Below are 18,601 nucleotides of genomic sequence, written 5' to 3'. Positions count from 1 at the left end.
ATTTCATGCTATGCGAAATGTGGGAGCCCCCATCCCTGGCTCCCAACCCCTTGCTGTTCACACACACCCTTGGCTTATCCAGCCCACATTCCCAAGGATCAGAAAATAACCCTGGACTGCCACAGCTTCCAGCAGCAGCCCTGAATCCCAGGCAGACAGACACCTGAGGAAGCAGGGGATAAAAGAGGAGCAGAGGAAAGCAGGGGTCTGTAATTAAAGGCAAATCTGGGCCAGTGAGAAGCAGAAAGAGTTAAAAGTGAGCTGGTCCTCAGAAAAGGAAAGGAAAAATATGGACATGGGGCTTTAGGGACACAAGGCTCTCCTTACAGCCTCTTTCTCCAGGATCAGCTCAGAAGGACATGCAGGAAAGATTGTCCTAGAAAACAAGGCACAGAGAGTTATAACATTTATTTAAAACACACACCAGAATCCCACTTACAAGAAGTACAGAAAATAAAGGTTATTTCTTGCTTCCCCAAGATTCTGGAGTTGTGTCCTCTCTCCAGGCCAGAATTCCAACACACCTGGTCCTGAAGGGTGGAAGGAGTGGGCTGAAGACTTCAGTGGGCCAGAAGGATGGGCAGGAAGGACAAGCCATGAGAATTTCATGTATTGAGGGTGCTCCCACCTCTGACATGGGGACAGAAGCTACAGTGGTGCCATGGCTGAGTTGTTAACACGTGGTCAGGCGTGGGTTTGCCAGGCTGCCCAGTTTTGGCAGCCCCCAGGAGCTCTCCAGACCCTGATGTCTCTGCCATCAACAAGAACAGCACCATCTTCACACATCCACTAGGATGCTGCAAAGGGCCCTGGAGCAGTGCTCTCCCCTGAGGATGAGCACCCTGGATGAGCCCACAGCAGAATCCTGTTCCCAAGGGAGCTGCCCGTGATCCCCTCACCAGAAGCAGCAGCGTTCCATCCCTGCAGCCTTCTCCCAGTAGACAATTCTACCCCCTTCCATCTATCACTCCTGGCTTTCAGGAGCTGTCAGAATCCTCCTGCAAAGGGACAATGGCAGCCCAGGGTCCCTGTTTCCCCCAGAGAATGGAGAATGTAGAATGATCAATGGCTTTTCCTAGCTGGAGACAAAGGGCTGGCCACTGACCAGCTGCAGGAGGGCAGCTCTTTGTCCTGCCCTGAGGTCTGGGTTGGAAGGCACCAAAGGCTTCCCAAAATCTCTCAGTCTGAGGCTTTCCTTGAGAAACCAGGCTTCTTGCACAGCCTCCCCCTTGCTGGGAGCATCCCTTGGGACAGGCTCCTGGTGTCCAGCTGTGCCTGGTGGGTGCAGCAGGGGTTCTCCTCCTCATTTGCAGACGTGTCTCTCCAGGCTGCGCCGGCAGCGCCGGCACACCACGGAGCAGCACCAGCGGTAGCGGCAGTGGCAGCGCTCCTGCACCTCCTCCGTGTAGGTGTTGTAGCCACGGCCACAGCACAGCAGGTCACAGCTGTCACTGCCCACAGAGCTCCTGTTGCACAGCCTGCAGAGAGATGTGGGACCTGGGGACCTGCCCTCCCCAGCCCTGGCCTCCCCCAGAGTTGGTGTGCTCAGAGCAGGAGGCTGCAGGATCACGGAATGGTTGAGTTGGAAGGGACTGTCTGTGCCATCCCTGTCATGGGCAGGGACACCTTACACTGTCCCAGGGGGCTCCAAGCCCTGTCCAGCCTGGCCTTGGACACTTCCAGGGATCCAGGGGCAGCCACAGCCTCTCTGGGTACCCTGTGCCATCGTCTCCCCACCCTCACAGGGGAGCATTCCTTCCCAATATCCCAACTAACCCTGTCAGTGGGAAGCCATTCCCCCTTGTCCTGACCCTCCATTCCTTGTTCCCAGTCCCTCTCCAGGTCTCCTGGAACCCCTTTAGGCCCTGGAAGGGGCTCTGAGATCTCCCTGGAGGCAGGTGAGCACCTCCAGCTCTCCCAGACTGGCTCCAGAGCAGAGAGGCTCCAGACCTGGGAGCATCTCCATGGGCACACATAGACTTGTTGAACAAGTCTCAGCCTGTCTTGTGCTGGGGGTCCCAGACCTGGATGCAGCAGTGCAGGAGAGGTCTCACAAGACAGGGATTCAGGGATCTCCTGCAAGCTCACCCCAGCCCAGCCACATCAGCTTTCCAGGATGCTCAAACCCAGAGGAACAAGCACTCCTGGAATCAGAGGCTGAGTTCTTCCTACCTGTCCTGTGTCCCCAGAGAACCCAGCTGGGGGTTTGGGGTGCAGTAGTCAGGAGAGCTGATGAGATAAACCAGATCCATCTCTGTCACTGGCCTGGCATCCCCTTCCTTGGGGATCAGCTGCTTCCTGGGCCCCACGAGCCGATGGGTCACCTTGAGGGCTGCCAGGTACCTGGATTTGAGGTCAGAGGCTATTTCACCCAGGTCTGGCAGCCCTTTCCAGCAGGTCTTCACTGAGCAGGAGCCTGAAACCCCGTGGCATTTACACCTAGTATCCAGGGAGTCACTGAGCACCTGCAGGGAAACAGGTAAGTTTGCTCTCTCCTGGTGCTGCCCCAGGGATTGACTCCCAAGGGCACCCATGGGAGTTTCAAAGCATGAAAGAGCTCAGAGCTGATTATAATGAGGCAATCAGGGGCTCAGCCCTGCTTCAATCCCTTCTGATAAGAACCTGATCCTTGGGGAACTTCCAGGGGAGCTGGCAGCAGGGGCTGGAGGCTTCCCAAGCCTCACCTGGGGAACAGGAGTGGATAGAAGCACAAAGATGGGATGGGCTGAGGAGCCCAGCTGGAGTGGGGCGGGACAAGCTGTTTCCAGTGAGAAGGGTGGAAAGAAGCACTGGGAGCACTGGTGTGAAATATCAGCTAACTGGGAGTACTGGTGTGAAGGGTCAGGTGTGCTGGTTGTGGAAAGGGTATAGGATGTCTGGGGGTGGGCAGCAGTGTGTGTAGGGGGGTGTCTGCTAACACTTTTTGACCATTTTGTTGCCTCCTGATTGATATTCAGGGCATCCAAAATCCTGTCTGACATCTGCTGCCTTAAACTAGGGACCTCTGCTCCTGCTGTGAGGGGTGCTGGGCTCCACCTATCCCAGGGGGCTCACACACCCCATCCCAGAGTGCAGCAGCCCTGGTGGGTTCCTTATCCCCCATCCCAACCCGCAGCCCCGGGGGTCCCGCACCCACCGCCCGTCCCACGGCTCCGTTATGCCGGTTCACCGCCCGGAGCCCGGGCGTGCCGCCGGTGCCGGCTCTGGCGGAGCCGTCGGTGAAGGCGGCTCCGAGCTGCAGGCCGTGGCTCAGGTTGTCGCCGCAGCCGCCCCAGCGGGAGCCGGGCGCGGGGGGCTCGGCGGGCCCGGGGCCGCAGGAGCACCGCGGGAGCTCTCCGGAGGCGCAGGAGCGGGCGATGCCCTGGGCCACGGCCGCCGCTGCCAGGGCGTGCACGAAGGCGGCTTCCCGTGTTCCTGCGGAGAAAACAGGGATATTTCCTTCCTCCCCGACCAGCCAGACTCTCCTCTGGCACATCTCTCAGTGCAAGGAGTTTCTGTATTCCGTCTTGCGGCAGGATAAAGGCAAGGCCTCTCAGTTTTTTCTTTTAACCTGTGGCCCCTGGATTACACTGGACCATATCCCCACCTCTTCCCCCGCGTTTTTTGGCAGCCTCTGGCAGCTGTTTGAAATGGAAGTCACTGTCTGTCACCTCCCCCAGACGGAACTTGCACAGGATTAACACCACGTAAAGGCAGGATATTTACCCCCAAACAGAAACCCACGGCCGAACGCGCTGCCAGCCCGGGACGCTCCTGGGGCAGAGCAGACTGGGCAGGAGGAGCATCCCTTACCTGTGAGCAGGTCGGGGCCGAAGCTGGGGGCGCGCTGGATGGAGGAGCAGTTCCACCGCATGTCCGCAAAGCTCTGCTGGCACAGCTGCTGCGTCCGGCGGGCAGCCCGGACGATGCTGGGCATCGCCTCCAAGTGCCGGCGGCACAGCTGCAGCTGCTCCGGCACCAGCAGCCGGCAGTGCTGGCTCTCGTTCCAGGCCACCCCGCTGCCCGCCAGCCCGCTGTGGAGAGAGGTGGGGGTCACTGGGGGGGGCCACAGCGCCCCGAGGGACCGCCAAGAGGGGGTCTGGAAGGAGACATCCCGGTCCCTACTCACAGCCACTGGATGGCTGCGGAGAGCCCCAGCTGGCACAGCAGCGCAGTGACAGCGGCGGCAGGGCGGCCCATGGCCGGGAGTGGGGCAGGGATGGGGACTGGGAGCTGGAAGTGGGGCTGGGAACTGGGATGGAGCTGGGACAGGGACCGGGAGCAGGGCTGGGGCCGCTCGGCCCCACCACCCCTTTTATAGCAGCGGGTCCTGCCCCCCGGGGAGGGGAACAAAGGCGGTTTCGGTGCCATTCACAGGGTTAGGGACAAGGAGGGGCTGGAGGGAGGCCAGCTGTCCTCAGCAGTGACCGTCCCCAAACAGCACCTGGAGGGGGGTGAAGGATGAGCCGCTGACGGATGTTTCTCCAGCACTGCCAAGGCCACCGCTGACCGTGTCCCCATAGTGCCACATCCACATGGATTTTAAATCACTGCAGGGGTGTGACTCCACCGCTGCCCTGGGTGCCCTTTCCATGAGGAATTTTCCCTAATATCCGACTAAACCTCCCCTGACACAGCTGGAAGCTGTGTCCTCCTGTCCTGTCCCTTGTCCCCTGGGAACAGAGCCTGACCCCCCTGGCTGCACCCTCCTCAAGGGTCAGCAGAGGCTTATAATTTCTATTTCTTTTTCTGCCATGGCAGGGCACCAGGGCTGGCTTGTGCCTGTCACAAGGTGCATTTCTTGGGATCGCTCTCTCCTACAAGTACAAAACCAAAAGTGCTGCCTGGATCCTGTGAGGAACCAGGTGGGCTGGGATTTTCCCACAGTGGGAGGTGACATTTGACACAAGCCCAGCTGACCCCAGGTTTTGGAAGGCATGACAGGTTGAAACCCACTTTTTAGGCTTTCACTTTCTCCCTGGCTGTGCTACTTCCTCTCTTTCTGGAAGGTGCTTTTCCTTGACAGAACCAAACTGGGGGTTGGTTGCCATCCCCCTATGACCTCTCACCTTGACAGGACATGCCTGGATGGTTGATTATTGTCCCCTTGTGACCTTCCTTTGACTTGGGATCATGTGCACTGAAACCAAAACACAAGGCTTGAGTCATTGTCCTTCCCAAACTATTCCCTTGGGATGCAAAGGCCACAGCCCATTGTGCTGGAGCAATGGCCCTTGAGGAAGGGTCCCAGGTCACTCCCAAATCCCCCACCAAGTTACAAGGGGATTGGTTAAAGGGCAGAGAGAAAAGGAGGAACACAGGGATGACCCCTAAACACCAAACCTGATGTTTGGGATTCTGTCTCTTGTGGCTTCCAGCTCAGCTCCTCCTCAGGTGTGGATGGCAGCTTGTTTTGGGACCTGGAGGATCTCCAGGGGGTTGCCAGGGCAGCTCTGGGGTTGGATGGCAGCTGGGAAGGCACCTGAGTTCCCAGGGGGTTCTGAAGCTGTGAGAATGGTCAGGAAAAGCTGCTGGAGAGCTGGAATGCAGAGAGGAACCACTCCAGGATGGGCTTGCAGGAGGGAATTCCCTTCACAGGTGATGGGAGCTGTGATCAGCACCAGGACAAGGGGGCTTGGTCCCACCCCATCCCTTCCTTTGGGATGGGAGTTCATCCTGGGGACTGGGCAATAGAAGCAGTGCCAGCACAGGGAACTGTGCACCAATGTCACAGGCTGCCACCTCCCACCAGAGGTATTTTTACCAATCCCTTTTCACAGGAAAGTTTTGCAATGACTGAGTAGTAGGAAAAACACAAACCCTTCCTTTTAAAGCAAAGCCAGCCCTCCTTTGAACGTCAATTCCTCTTTTTAGCTCAATCCTTGGAACAAACAGAGGGTGAGTGCTAAAAATACCCCTTCCTTCCCCTTCCAAGCTGGGCTGGTGGGGGGCAGCAGGGGATTCCCAGCCCAGGAGAGGCTTCCCTTCCCCAGCTGGGGCTTCACTGCTGGGGGGAGACCAAAGGAGCCAGGAGAACACTGGGAAAGGTCCTATCCCATCCCCCAATCTGGTGTTGGCCACCCTGGGGACACAGGGAGGGGACAGCTCCAGGAGGGGCTAAAGGGGCAGAGCTGGTGCTGGCTCAGAGCTCCTGGGGTGAGGCTTTCGTGGAGGAACAGCAAAGAGTTGTCCTGGAGGGCCAAAGGTTGGTGTCCCTCCCTCCTGGGAGGCAGGGGCCAAAGCAAACACCTGTGAGTGGATTGTGACCCCTGTGAGCATGCGGGGTTCCCATGCACTGTCCCAGCTCCCAGTGTCCCTGACTCCCAGGCTCAGCAGGGGCAGATCCAGGGGTTTCCCTGCCATTAAAGTGTCCCCTCAGGCCCCCGTGACCTCGGTTCCCCACCCCAGCCTCACCTCCCGGCCCAGCCTGTGAGGAGCCACATCCTTTGCGTGGAGGCTGTGCCAGAGTGGTGACAGTGACGAAGGGGGTGGTGGCACGTGGTCATGTGGCACTGACTTCGAGCTCCTGCCACAGCCTAGGGGCTGGGGATGAGATTCCTGTTGCTGGTGGGCACTGGCAGCATCCTGTCCCCTCTGGAGGCTGGGGGCAGCGGGACGGTCACCCTGGGTGGCAAGAGCACTTCCTGCCACAAAGCTCAGCTTTCCTTCAGGGAAACCATCCCCTTCTTCGTTCCAGAGAGCATGAGAACAGGCTGGGGGTGGCAGGGACCTGCTCCTGCAGAGCCACCTCCCAGTGCCACCTGTCCCCACAGCGTCCCAAACCTGGGAGCAGGGACAGTGGCTCTGCATGAGGACACACACGGGGTGACATTTCCCTGTGACAGCACTGCCTGTGCCCTTGGCAGTGTCCCCATGCAGGCAGCCCAGGCACAGCTGGCAGGGAGGATCCAGCTGCAGAACATGTGGCACATCTGTCCCCCCCCGCCCCAGCCAGGGGAGGTGACACTGCAGAGGCAGGAGGGACCCAGGGGGACAAGTTCCACATCTGCCACACCCCAATGCACCTCGGGATGGAGTTCCCAGCCCAGCCAGAGCCCCTGGAGAGAAGGAAAAGTGTCATGAACGACACGCCTGGCCTCCCTCGGGCAGGGAAGAGCTGCCAGGGGAGCTGTGCCAGTCACGGAGCCGCTGTGGCAGGCAGGGATAATGGGAAGCAGCCCTACGGATGGGAGGGACACAGGGTGGTGTCCTGGAGGTGCCACCAGTCTCTTGTCCCATCCCAAAGCCACAAAGAAAGCACCACATTCACCAGAGAACATCCCAGGCAGCACGAGGATGGGCCTGGATGAGATCAAAAGGATTTGGGAATGGGAGCTGCAGCAATATCAGGGAAAATAAAAGAAATGGTACCTCCAGCAGCCCTCTGGAAAGGGATGTACCATCAGCTGGGTGAAATGACTCCTTATCTTCCTTATCTTATCAGGACTGGGGAGATTTAGGTTAATTTTGGCTCTGAACACAGAGGAGGAGAAATGCTCTCCTCTCTGCCCAGCTGGGATGGCCTGAGGAGGGAGATCTGCCAGGCACTTCCCAGGATAACCTTCAACTCCTGCAGCAGATGAAGCTCTGGATCACAAACAGAAGCCCAAAAAAAAAAAAAAAAAAAAAAGAGGGGAAAGGGAAAAAAAAAGAAATAAAAAGAGGAAAAGCAAAATTGCTGTAATTGAAACGAGTCGAGGTCGAGGGAAGGTAATTTCCACCTGGGTTACTGAAACAGCTCGGTGGAAATTTCTGATAAAAATCTATTCTTCTTTGAAAATGCAGATCCAGGGAAATGCGAAGGCTTTCCACTGGAAAGAATGAGTTTTTCTGGATTTCTCAACCAGTTCTCTAGAAAATTTGTCAATGGTCACAACATTTTAATCACTGCTGCTTTTTTTTGTCAGACCAAAATTTACACTCCTGCCGCCTTCCAGCCTGACACGAAAATGCAACATTTTTGGCATTGCCGCTTTATTTGTTCAAAATTTAATATTCTACAGATCTTTTGCCCTCCTTCTGGATCAAGAAAACGCTGGAAATGCCAAGACATGCCTGGGATAGGGAAACCATTTCCCCTAAAGCACGGGAAGCTCCGGATGAGCAGCAGAGCAAACTCAGCACAGACCCCGGGTTTCTCTTGGCCTCGTGCTGGTTCTGGGGACACAAACGTGGTTTGGTGCCACCTCATTGTCCCACCCTGGGCCAGCACAGGCTCACCTCATGTCCTGCTCCTGGCCAAGCTGTTCCTGGGGCTGGAAGAAGGGGGCATTGCCCTCAGATTCAATTCTTGGCAAATCCACGAGAGCACAACCTGGAATCCCATTTTTCTTTGAGGCAGGAAAGCACACAGACATCAATGATGGTGATAACCCAACACCATTGCCCTGGCTCATTTTCTACACCTTCACAGCCTCTCCCCAGCACGGGAAGTTCTCCCTGTTCCCCCTTTACCCTGGGCTTTACAGAACCCTTAATGTTGGAAAAAATCCTCTGAGATCAAGTCCAGTGATTTGGGAGCTTTTTCTGTGGGGTAAAACCAGCCCCAGGATTCTCCCCCTCTATTTTTAGTGCATTTTCCATCAGATGCTTCAATCCCCAGAGAAACTTCAGCATCAGCAGCTGCTGTCCCCAAGTGCCACTGCCCTGAAGGGGTCAACCCCCGCCAGCTGCTGCTCCGCGGGGACACGACACTGGATAAACACGGCTGGGGACACCCAGGATGCCCGAGGCAGCGCCTGGCACCGAGTGCCGGCAGCACATAGTGTCCCTGAGCACCCGGTGGTACGCGGTGTCCCCGCCCGTCCCCGGTGTCCCCGCCCGTCCCCAGCTCCCAGCTTAACGCGAGGAAAATACTGGTGGGAGCGGCAGCACAAAGCCAGGACATCTCCTGTGATACAGCCTGGGAAAGGGTTAAACGAGGAGCAGAGGCCACAGAAATGCACCAGAAACACCCAGGGAAGGCACTTAGGGCCCCGAAGTGTCCCTGCAATGTCACCGAGTGCTGGGGCAGGAGGCTGGCAAAGGTCGGGATGTGCTGAGCTCCCCCGGCTGCTGTCCCAGCACTTGGTGAGCACTGGAAAAGCAAATCCTGCCCCAGCGACAGTCTGAACTCACCTGGGGACCCTGGGGAAGCAGGTCTCTGCCCCAGGGAGCTCAGGTGTCACCCAAGGACAGGGGACAGTGCTGGGGAGAAGCCTCAGGTGGGCACAGCAGCTCCTGGGACACTCCACTCCACTCCAGCCCAGCTGGCTCTGGCTCCCCGGGGACATCAGCTGGGGACAGCACTGGGGATGGAGCCAGGGAGCACCAGGATGGGGGCAGACAAGGGTTGTGGTGGCTGTGGCACCGTGACTTTTGTGACCTGAGAGGGACACGGGAACAGGAGCTCCAAGGGAAAGGGGGGTGTGGGAACAGGAGATCCAGCAAACAGCAGCCCTGGAGCAGGAGGCTGGGTTCCCCCCGGTCCCCAAGGTCCTGCAGGGTGGTGACACACAGTGACAGGCTCCCCTGCCATAGTCACTGGCTGTGACAGGGCACAGAGCTCTGCATCAGAGGGAAACTGAGACAGGGGTGGAAATGTGGGGGCCACCAAAGTCACCAGGGGGCCTGGAGTTGTGTGCCCAGCAAAGGACAGGAAGCTGAAGCCCTGATATATTTTACACCAAAAATGCCCTTTTTGCTTCCCAGTAAAACCATGATAAGCTTGAAAGAAAGAAAAAAAAAAAAAAAAAAAAAAAGGAAGAAAATGAAGCAATTGGGATTTAAAGTAACTTCCAAGCCCTTTTGCTCCCACAGCTCCAACCCACCAGGTGCGTGGAGGTGACTGGGCCCAGCTGGGGACTTCCAAGGTGGAACCAAATGGATGTGAAATGTTAAAGGTTTCACTGCAGCCTCAGTTTTGTATTTCCTGGAGCTGGCCCAGCCCTTCAGGTGCTTCCACTCTGCCCTGGAAAGATGGACAGGTCACTCAAGGGAGAGATGGACACCACCACACAGTGACAATCCCACTCAACACCTCCTCCTGCTGCCTTGCTGAGCTGGGGTCTGAGCCCCTGGATCATCCCTGGCTTTGGGGGGTGCTCAGAGCGTGCCAAATCCACCCAGGACCATGACTTGGGCAGCACTTACCTCGTGCTGGGACCAGCTGTCTCTGCCATTGTCACATCGAGGGTCCTGGCACTGAGGGTGGGACATCTTGTGCCAACCAGGGACAGCACAGAGCCCCACTTCTCCCATTCCCACTAGCCCAGTGGGTGAGGAAAGGGTGGAATTCCTCACAGTATCTGCAGCAAGTAAAGGCAGCAGAGAGGTGGGCAGGGTCCCACAGAAACCCCCTCCCCACCCTGGGTACTGTGAGCCACCTCCAAGCACTGTTCCCATTCCATCCTGCACCTTCCTGGGTTAGGGAATGCTCCGGGAGCAGCAGCAGGGCGTTAGCAGAGCTACTAAACCTTTTTAAAGGGGCTGCTGGGCTAGCTGGGAAACAGCCAGGTGGCCCCAATGGAGACAATTCCCATCCAGCTGAGTGTGATGTGGAGGAAGGGGGGTGCTCAGTGCAGCCAGCCCAGGGCTTGGCTTCCTGTGCTGAAAGATGGGAATGTGTGATGGCACCCCAAATTCCATGTTTAGTTTCTGGCAGGGGTCAGAGAGGACGGGGGAATGTCCCTCCTGGAGAAGGGGAGGTGGCTCAGAGCCCAGCACCCACCACGCTCCTGTCACTGGGTTCACAAATCATGCAGGCACCAGCGAGACTTCAACCACAATAATATTATTAATATTAATATTATTAATAATAATTAGAGTTCTGACCGATGGCTGCAGCTCTGGGCTACACTTTGGTGATGCTGTCAGGTGGCCTCTCCTCAGCTGGCCCCTGTCCTTTGGGATGGAGCTGGGACGCTCCCACCCTGTTGCTCTCAAGTCCCGCACATCCCGGAGCCTTCTGCCCTTTCCTCAGGAGGCAGAAAACCCAGGCACCAAGGAGGAAAAGGCCCATCAGGGCCACTAGCAGAGCCAGGAAGGCAGTGCCCTCGGGCTGGGGACAGATCCACCGGGGAGTGCCGGTGATCCTGGCCGAGATATTGCGGCCGTGCTCCTGGAAGAGGCAGCGGGCCTGGCTCAGGTCCGGCACGGCCACGCCGGCCGCATGCAGCGTGCCCAGCCAGCCCAGCGAGCAGCAGTTCCAGGGGTTCCCAGCCACAGACACGGCCCTCAGGCTGTGGGACCAGCTCCTGACTGCTTCCAAGTCCTGCAGGTTGTTATTCCGAACATCCAGGCTCTGCAGTGGGGAGCAGGAAAGCCCTGGGGGCAGCAGGCTCAGGTGGTTGCCCGACAGGTCCAGCACTCGGAGCGTGCCCAGGCAGGGCAGTGCTGCCTTGTCCATCTGGTTGTCCCTCAGAGAGAGCTCCTGCAGGGACAGCTCCAACCCTGCCAGTGCTCCTGTGGGCATGGATAAGTCTCTGTTTCCTGACAGGTCCAGGGAGAGCAGTGGGGTCCCATTGAAGGCGTGGGGCTGCAGCCTGGAGATGTTGTTCTTGGACAGGCTCAGGTGCTTCAAGTGAGGCACATTGTAGAAGGGGGTGCAGGTGTCTCCAGCAGCTGATGTGCGAGAATCCCCTGGGAAACCCCTTCCCTGGTCCCTCCCCTGGCTCTCACAAGGCTGGAGGCTATTGGAGCCCAGATCCATGGATTCCAGGTGAGGCAGGGAATCGAAGAACCACCGTGGCAGCACACGGAGGGCGTTGCTGCGGAGGTCCAGCGAGCGCACAGACAGCTCTGTGCCATTGGTGACAGACTCCCTGGCCATGTCCTGGAGGCAGTTTCTTGCCAGGCTGAGGCTGTGCAGGGAGCCCAGGCTGTGGAAGAAGGAAAATGGGAACAGCTGCAGGCGGTTATTGCTGAGATCCAGGTCAGCCACGTGCGTCGGAGCAGCCACGGGACGCGCGGTCCTGTTGAACCTCTGCATCTCCTTGTAGGGCAGGACAAACTCCCTGGGATGGGGTGAGCCTGGGAGCAGGGAAGCAATGAGGTTGTTGGAGAGGTTTAAGTGTGTGAGATCATGGGCTCTGAGGAGCTCTGGGAAAGAGAGGAGTCTGTTATGGCTCAAGTCAAGCACTCGGAGCAGGTAGGGCTCCGCTCCCTCCTCCTCGGAGAAGAGCTCCAGGGCATTGTGGCTGAGGTTTAAAACTCGCAGCTGCGTGAGGCTGAAGCCAGAGATACAGTGGAGGGAATTCAAAGCCAAGTTCAGCACCTCCAGCTCTTCCAGAGGCTCAAAAGCTCCCTCCTGGATCTCCATGATGTAGTTGTTGCTGAGGTCGAGCTGGCGCAGCCTCGGTGAGTTCCGGAAGGTCCCTGCCAGCAGCTTGGTCATCGTGTTCCCGGAGAGATCCAGCACCCTCAGGCTGGTGAGGTTGCTGATGTACCAGCTGGCCATGTGGCTCTCCAGGTTATTCACAGACAGGTCCAGGACCTCTATATTCCTGAGCAGATGGAAAGCTTCCCCGTTAGCCAAGTAATTCCGGTCCAGGTGGTTCGACCCCAGGAGGAGCGAGCGCAGCCGAGGCAGCTCAGCCAGGGCGGAGGCTGACACGGATTCCAGCTGGTTGAAGCACACATCCAGGTACTCCAGCTGCCCAAATCCTGGCATGTTGCTGCCTGACAGGTTTTGGATGAAGTTGTTGGAGAGTTCAAGGTACTTAATTCCTTGGCCAAGCTCCTTGGGAAATTTCTGCAGGCCAACTCCTTTGCAAGACACCTTCGTGGGGCTCTGTGGAGAGACAGGAGAGCTGTGAATGAGGGGGGGCTACAAACCACGGCTCCAGGCAAGCCAGCCGCTGTCCAAGATGGGCATGAGAAGTGGGACCGAGCACTGCTCCCCCTTCCCAAGCCCAGCTGGTCCAGAGCATCCCTGCCTAGGCAGAGGAAGGGCGCTGTGTAGGCTCTCCCTTTCCTCTCACTCTGCTTTCCTCTGGAGTTGGGAACCTGGATGAGGAGCAGCTGATTTTTTTCTGGGGAGACAGAAACCTGCTGATCCCCATCCAGGCTCCCAGCTGCCTCACTGGAATCCCTGCACTCCATGCTCTGAGCACCTCAGGCATAGCAGGGACATGGGAGAAGCTGGATGCCAGGGACCACCTCACAGGAAACCACCTCCAAGGCAGGAAAACGAGGAAAAGCTGGGAAAGTTAAATAGATGGAAGCTGGAGGGAGGTGAGAGGCATAGAGAGGAGACCCAGGGTGATGCTGGCAGCCCCAGCCACGCTGCTGGAGCCATCCCAGCCCAGGTGCTCCTTGGAAAACAGCCTTACCTGCTGGCAGAGTGGGGAGCTGGGCCTGGTCTCGGGGCTAGCCCGGGCTCTGAGGATGGACGGGAGCAGGCAGAGCAGGAAACATCCCCGTGCAGCCCAGAGCATGTTGGGCTGCGGGCGCTGCCAGCCCCGTCCCGCTCCTGCGGCGTCGCTGGCAGGCTGGGCAGGAGCCAGGCTCTGTATAAATAGGCTTCAGGATGGGATGGGGGAAGGAGATAAGGCATGTGGGTGTTCGTAGCTACGGAAGTGGGAAAAGAAAGACATCAGCTCGCAGAGGGGGAAAAACGGCACAAAGCCACAGGGAAGGGAAAGAGAAACGGCAGGATGGGGAGGAGGGAGCTCAGGTGACCGGCTGGACCCGCTGTGACATCAATTGCCAGGAGGCAGAGGTGGCACGTAGGAAAGCTGAGAGGGTTTGGGGGAGTTTCACTGTGCCAGGGACAGGATGTGCCATCTCCCGGGACACCAGGGGCAGCTGGCGAGGGCTTCTGCAGCCATCCTGAGCCAGGGACAGCTCCTGGCTGTGGGATCACCTGACTGTCACACCCAGGCAGTGCCAGTCCCTCCCCATCCCAGCGCAGCCCAACCGAGGGGACTCTGCCTCTCTCAGGAAACAGCTTCCCAGGGCTCACCGCCCCTTCCCAGCGGGATGTACGGAGCTGGAATCCCCCTCCTCCTCCTCCTCCTCCTCCTCTCCCTCCCCAGGGCTCTGCGGGGCCCTGGGCTCCCCGCTGTCACACGCCGTGTCCCCACCTGGGCTGCCGGGTCATCTCCTGGCCCAGGGCAGGAGCAGAAGGGAACTGTCCCTGCGGCAGCTCCAGGTGGGAACTGTGCGCCCGCTCTGCCCCACCCACAGGGACATTTTTTTGTGATGGTATCTCCGTGTCCTTGTGCCACCTAGTGCTGACACACTCCTTGGGGACACACCCCTCACGTTTCACGGGGCGCTCTCCAAAATTCACAGTTTGGGGTTTTTTTGGCTCAATGTGGCTAATTGCATGTGAAGGAGCAACTCAGGCTACTGAAAGGTTGTCCAAGGATGTGGAGTTTCAGCCACAGAGCTCATGCTCTAATCCTGGAGGTGTCTGGCAGTAGAAAAATAGTATACAGACATAAAATACATAAATAAATAAGATTATTTATCTCTCTCTCTATATATACACACACAGAGAATTACACAACTGAGTTACCCCTCACCCTCTGACAGTCGGCGTGCTGGGGGACACTTTGTCACCTCAGGATGTGACTCAGCCTTGAGCTGGCCGGGTGTCCCCAGCATCCAAGCCAGGCAGGACAGTGGTGACAGACCAGGGACAGCGTTTTGGGCTGATGCCCTGCGGTGCCGGGGCTGGAGGCAGCAGCAAGCACATCTGTGCAGATGTGAGCTTCTGCCAGGGAAACACCGACCTCTGGATGACCCCCAGGCCGGGCCCTCCCAGAAGCAGAACCAGCACATCCGGCCCTGCCACGCCCGGGGAAGCCCAGCCTGTCCCCCTGCACCCCAACTGCTGGACATGGCTCTGCACGGTGACACAGCCCCTGTCAGCAGCTGAAAAGTCCCTGATTTGGATCAGGGACTTCTGCAGAGAATCCCTGGGCATTTGCATCCCAAGGCTGTGAACTTCCTTGGCAGGAGCACCGGGCATGGATCAGACCCAGCAAACACCGAGAGGCTGTTCTTGGACTGTGATAAAGGCAGAGAGAACCACACGGCCTGAGCAGGGAGAGATCTGCTCTGAAACAGCTCCCCTGTGCTTCTTGGCCTTCCTGCCCTCCATGCCGGTGCCAGGGCTCCAGCAGGATCTGTTGGTGAAGTTCCCTGCTCCCTCCGAGGCTTTTGTGGGAGCAGTCTCCAAAGGATGTGAGGAATGAGCAGCAGGACTGAGGTGTGGAGGAAGCGGGGACAGAACCACCTGCCCAGGACACATCCCTGCTGTGAGTAATGGGCTCCAGCCTGGCTGTTTGGGAGCAGAAGGATACCTGGTTATCCAAGTCCATGGGATCTGCCCTTCCTTCCCTGCATTCCCAAGGCATTGGGAAGGTGACTCCTGATCCCATCAAGGGGACCACACTTCTCCCACCCCTGAAGGATGGAGCTGTCCCCTCACAAAGCACAGCCAACTCTCTGCTGTGGCCATACAGACCTTCCATGGGAGCTCCTGGTGTGGCTGGGGAACATCCCACTGGGAACACTGAGAGCAGGAAAGAGCTGTATTTGCCAAGGCCACCTGCAGCCAGCTCCAAGTCCACGTCTCCAACTCACACTTTGGTTAGTGCGAGTACCAGAAAAAGCCTGCTAACACATTCCATGAAGGAATTGCTCCCTCCTGCATCCCAAGCACGCACCAAGAAGAACTTCTATGCAGGAATTGCTCTCTCCTGCTCTCCTCCAACATCCCGAGCACACACTACAGGGTACAGCAACTCTCTGGCCTTTTAAAGAGCAAAGGGATTCTCCCTCTGCCTCCCCCTGCCCACAGCCATGGAGCACGTCCCAGATCCTGCCAGTGGGGGACAAGGAATGCAAACTCCAACCCTGGCTCTCCCAACCCCCTGTTATTTATGGCTGCCCCCAGCCTTGCTGCTCAGGCCTGTTCTAAAGCAATCCTGTTAACGATTTGCTTCATGTTCTCACTGCACACAGTTGTCCCGCTTCATTCTTGTCACAGGAACATGTCCCTCTTAATCCATTTGAAAGGAAAGAAAACCACAAAGCCCACTGAAGAGCCCCCAAGGCTCTTGCCCGTCCCACATGTCGAGGCTGAAGGGAGGAGAAGCCACTAAAAAGCCAGAGCAGCCCATTTGTCACGCAGTTGTTTCCCGAAGTGCACGGCTCCTGTGAATAGCGAGGCCGCGGCCAACGCCGCTGCCCCGAGGAATTTCTGTCTCCCAATAACTGCAACACTTGGCAAGGGACATCACTCGCTAGGGCTGGAGCCAGGAATGCTCCAGGCAGGGCGGACCCTCTGTGGCCACAGCACAGCGCTGGGACACGTCCCTCCCACACCCTGCAGGTGACCATGAGCCACCTCTGCACGGAGCCAGCACCAAGAACATGGAATCACAGGATTGGCCTGGGAGGATCTTATGGATCAAACAGTTCCACACCCAGCCATGGGCAGGGACAGCTTCCACTAGCCCAGGCTGCTCCAAGCCTCATCCAACCTGGCCTTGGACACTTCCCAGGATCCAGGGGCAGCCACAGCTTCTCTGGGCACCCTGTGCCAAGACATCAGCACCATCACAGGGAAGGATTCCTTCCCAATATCCCATCTATCCCTGCCCTATGGCAGTAGGGAGCCATTCCCCCTTGTCCTGCCACTCCAGGCCCTTGTGCAAAGCCCCTCTCCAGCTCTCCTGGAGCCCCTTGAGGCATTGAGGTCCTCAAAACCTTCCCTGCTCCAGGCTGAAGATATCACTTCGGGATTTGTCCAGTTTCTACACAAGCTGCAACTTCACTCCCCTCTTGAAAGCACAAACAGGCTCTGGAAAGAAACACAGGGAAACAAAACCCCAACCAAGCTGAGCAAGTGTGAGCCAAGGGCTGAGACAACAGAGCAATTTGTGCCTCTTATGGCTCAGAGCATCTTATGGCTTTAGGTCTCCCCAGCTGAGGGGAGGTAACGGGACAGAGTTGCTCAAGAAGCCAAAAGAAACAATAGTGTCCCAGCTTCTCTATTAGTCACCAGAAATCAAGTTATGACTAGACTCAGCAGGGCTCAGAGAAAAGAAAAAGTGGTGACTTCATGCTGGACCGGATTTTAAAATCCCGTTTTTTTTCCTTAGCTAAAGTCTCCATCACCACTTATTTTAGGTAGAAGAGTGCCAAAAGGAAAGGGGCGGGGGGGAAAGGCTAAAAACCACATCTAAAAGCAGGACAGTTGCCATTAAAACAGAAAAAAAAAATCTCCTGTTTGAATATTTTATTCTTAAACATAACAAACTTCCTCCGAGTGTTGTCACAAGTATTTGTGGCTGCTCTACGTGGCTCGGTGAAGCCTGTAGAAATGTGTTCTGGTTTGCAAAATATTAATTAAAAAGAACAAAACAAACCTCCGCCCCCACCCTCCCAAAAAACCCAAACAAAAAAAAAAAAACAAAAAAAAAAAACCCAAAATACCCCCAACCCAACTCAACTTGCTGTAACAGCAGCAGTACTTGAAGGCAGCCCCCGCTGGGGCAAGGTTACCTCTGGGGTAAGGGCAGGAGCTGAAAGGAGCAGAGGCCTGGACCTGGGAATCGGCGTTTTCTTTGGGATTTGGTGTTTTCTGGAATGTGGAGGCAGTTTCCTATCTGCTAAGCCTGCTCTAGTTATTCCTCTTCCTCTAGCACTTCCTGCTTTTGCTTCCAAGCTCTAGGTCGAGGCACTTTTCCTCCTCCTCCTGAGGATGAATGTAAACACCACTGACCCTGTCTCACGCACCTCCCCTCGCCCCCCAGCCCCTCCAGCTCCCCTGGGAAGGCAGGAAGCCAGAATCTCCTTCCTGGCTGTGGTTAGCGTGCACATGCAGGAGCCTGGCTGGGATTTTGGGACAGGAGTCCGTGTCCTCCTGCTCCCTCCTGCCTGGGATGCTCTTGCCAGTGCCAACATCGGAGCAGAGCCCCCAGCTCTCCCAGCAAGCCTCGTGTGAAGGTCACAGAGCAGAGTATCAGTGCAGTATGACTTGAAATACTGAGACAAGGCACACCCAACAGCCTTTCCTCATCACAACGCTCTCCCCACCAGCTTTTTGGTTTGATCCGAGTCTCCCCGCGAGTCACAGAGGACAATTGTGCTTCCTGCATTCACATATAGGAATAAATAGCTCTGGATCAGTTTCCTTTATGGCCGGATTACAGAACCCCTGAAATACTGATACGCTTTATGAACAGCAGCACTGGGCAGTTCCGTGGGTGTCCTTGGCCACGCCAAGTTCCTCTCTAGGACGCGGGTGCATCTCCCAGGCGGATGGCCCCAAAGAAAGTCGTGTGCTTGCTCATGTTGATGGAGATGTCAGCGTGGACCATCTTCACAGCAATCTTCTGCCTGGCCTTGAGCAGGCACACCCCGGCCGTGTAGCAGGTGTTGAAGTTGGTCTTGCCGGTCTCGATGCTCCGAGTGCACTGCAGAAAGGGCTTCTCGTCCACCACCACCTCGTAGCTGGCAAAATCGGTGAAGTTGATGTAGTAGACCTGATGTGAAGCAGGGAGGAAAAAGGTGTCAGGGAGGGCGTTAGGGTGTGGGGAGCAAGTGCAGTGTCCTGGGGGTGTGTGCAGCCCCTCCTGGCCCCAACACCTGCACACACAGGTGACTTGTGCGAGGCAGGGAGAGC

At 57.1% G+C, this 18,601-nt stretch overlaps 3 protein-coding genes across 4 annotated transcripts in view; all 3 read right to left on the bottom strand.

Annotated features, from left to right (window-relative positions):
* Positions 1–393: 393 nt before the first annotated feature.
* Positions 394–4,179, bottom strand: LOC132333746 (protein Wnt-11b-like). Its single transcript, XM_059859145.1, has 5 exons — positions 4,109–4,179; positions 3,793–4,013; positions 3,137–3,414; positions 2,173–2,465; positions 394–1,478 (listed from the first exon to the last, which is right to left on the bottom strand). The coding sequence occupies exons 1-5, from the start codon at positions 4,177–4,179 to the stop codon at positions 1,304–1,306; spliced, it is 1,038 nt and encodes a 345-aa protein (XP_059715128.1). The 3' UTR covers positions 394–1,303.
* Positions 4,180–10,734: 6,555 nt separating this feature from the next.
* LOC132333959 (transforming growth factor beta activator LRRC32-like) lies at positions 10,735–13,793 on the bottom strand. The gene is made up of 2 exons (XM_059859568.1): positions 13,290–13,793; positions 10,735–12,748 (listed from the first exon to the last, which is right to left on the bottom strand). The coding sequence occupies exons 1-2, from the start codon at positions 13,392–13,394 to the stop codon at positions 10,811–10,813; spliced, it is 2,043 nt and encodes a 680-aa protein (XP_059715551.1). The 5' UTR covers positions 13,395–13,793; the 3' UTR covers positions 10,735–10,810.
* A 3,404-nt stretch (positions 13,794–17,197) lies between these two features.
* The window catches only part of EDA (ectodysplasin A), a 58,905-nt gene continuing 57,501 nt past the window's right edge, over positions 17,198–18,601 (bottom strand). For both annotated transcript variants that reach the window (XM_059859350.1, XM_059859351.1), the window contains exon 8: positions 17,198–18,461. In XM_059859350.1, the coding sequence (XP_059715333.1) occupies positions 18,210–18,461 (252 nt within the window). In that variant the 3' untranslated portion in view covers positions 17,198–18,209. The remainder of the gene's footprint in view (positions 18,462–18,601) is intronic.

Source organism: Haemorhous mexicanus, chromosome 14 (genome assembly GCF_027477595.1).
Source record: "Haemorhous mexicanus isolate bHaeMex1 chromosome 14, bHaeMex1.pri, whole genome shotgun sequence".
Taxonomy (NCBI): domain Eukaryota; kingdom Metazoa; phylum Chordata; class Aves; order Passeriformes; family Fringillidae; genus Haemorhous; species Haemorhous mexicanus.
Note: the sequence above shows the minus strand (reverse complement) of the source record. Positions and strands in the feature narration are given on the sequence as shown.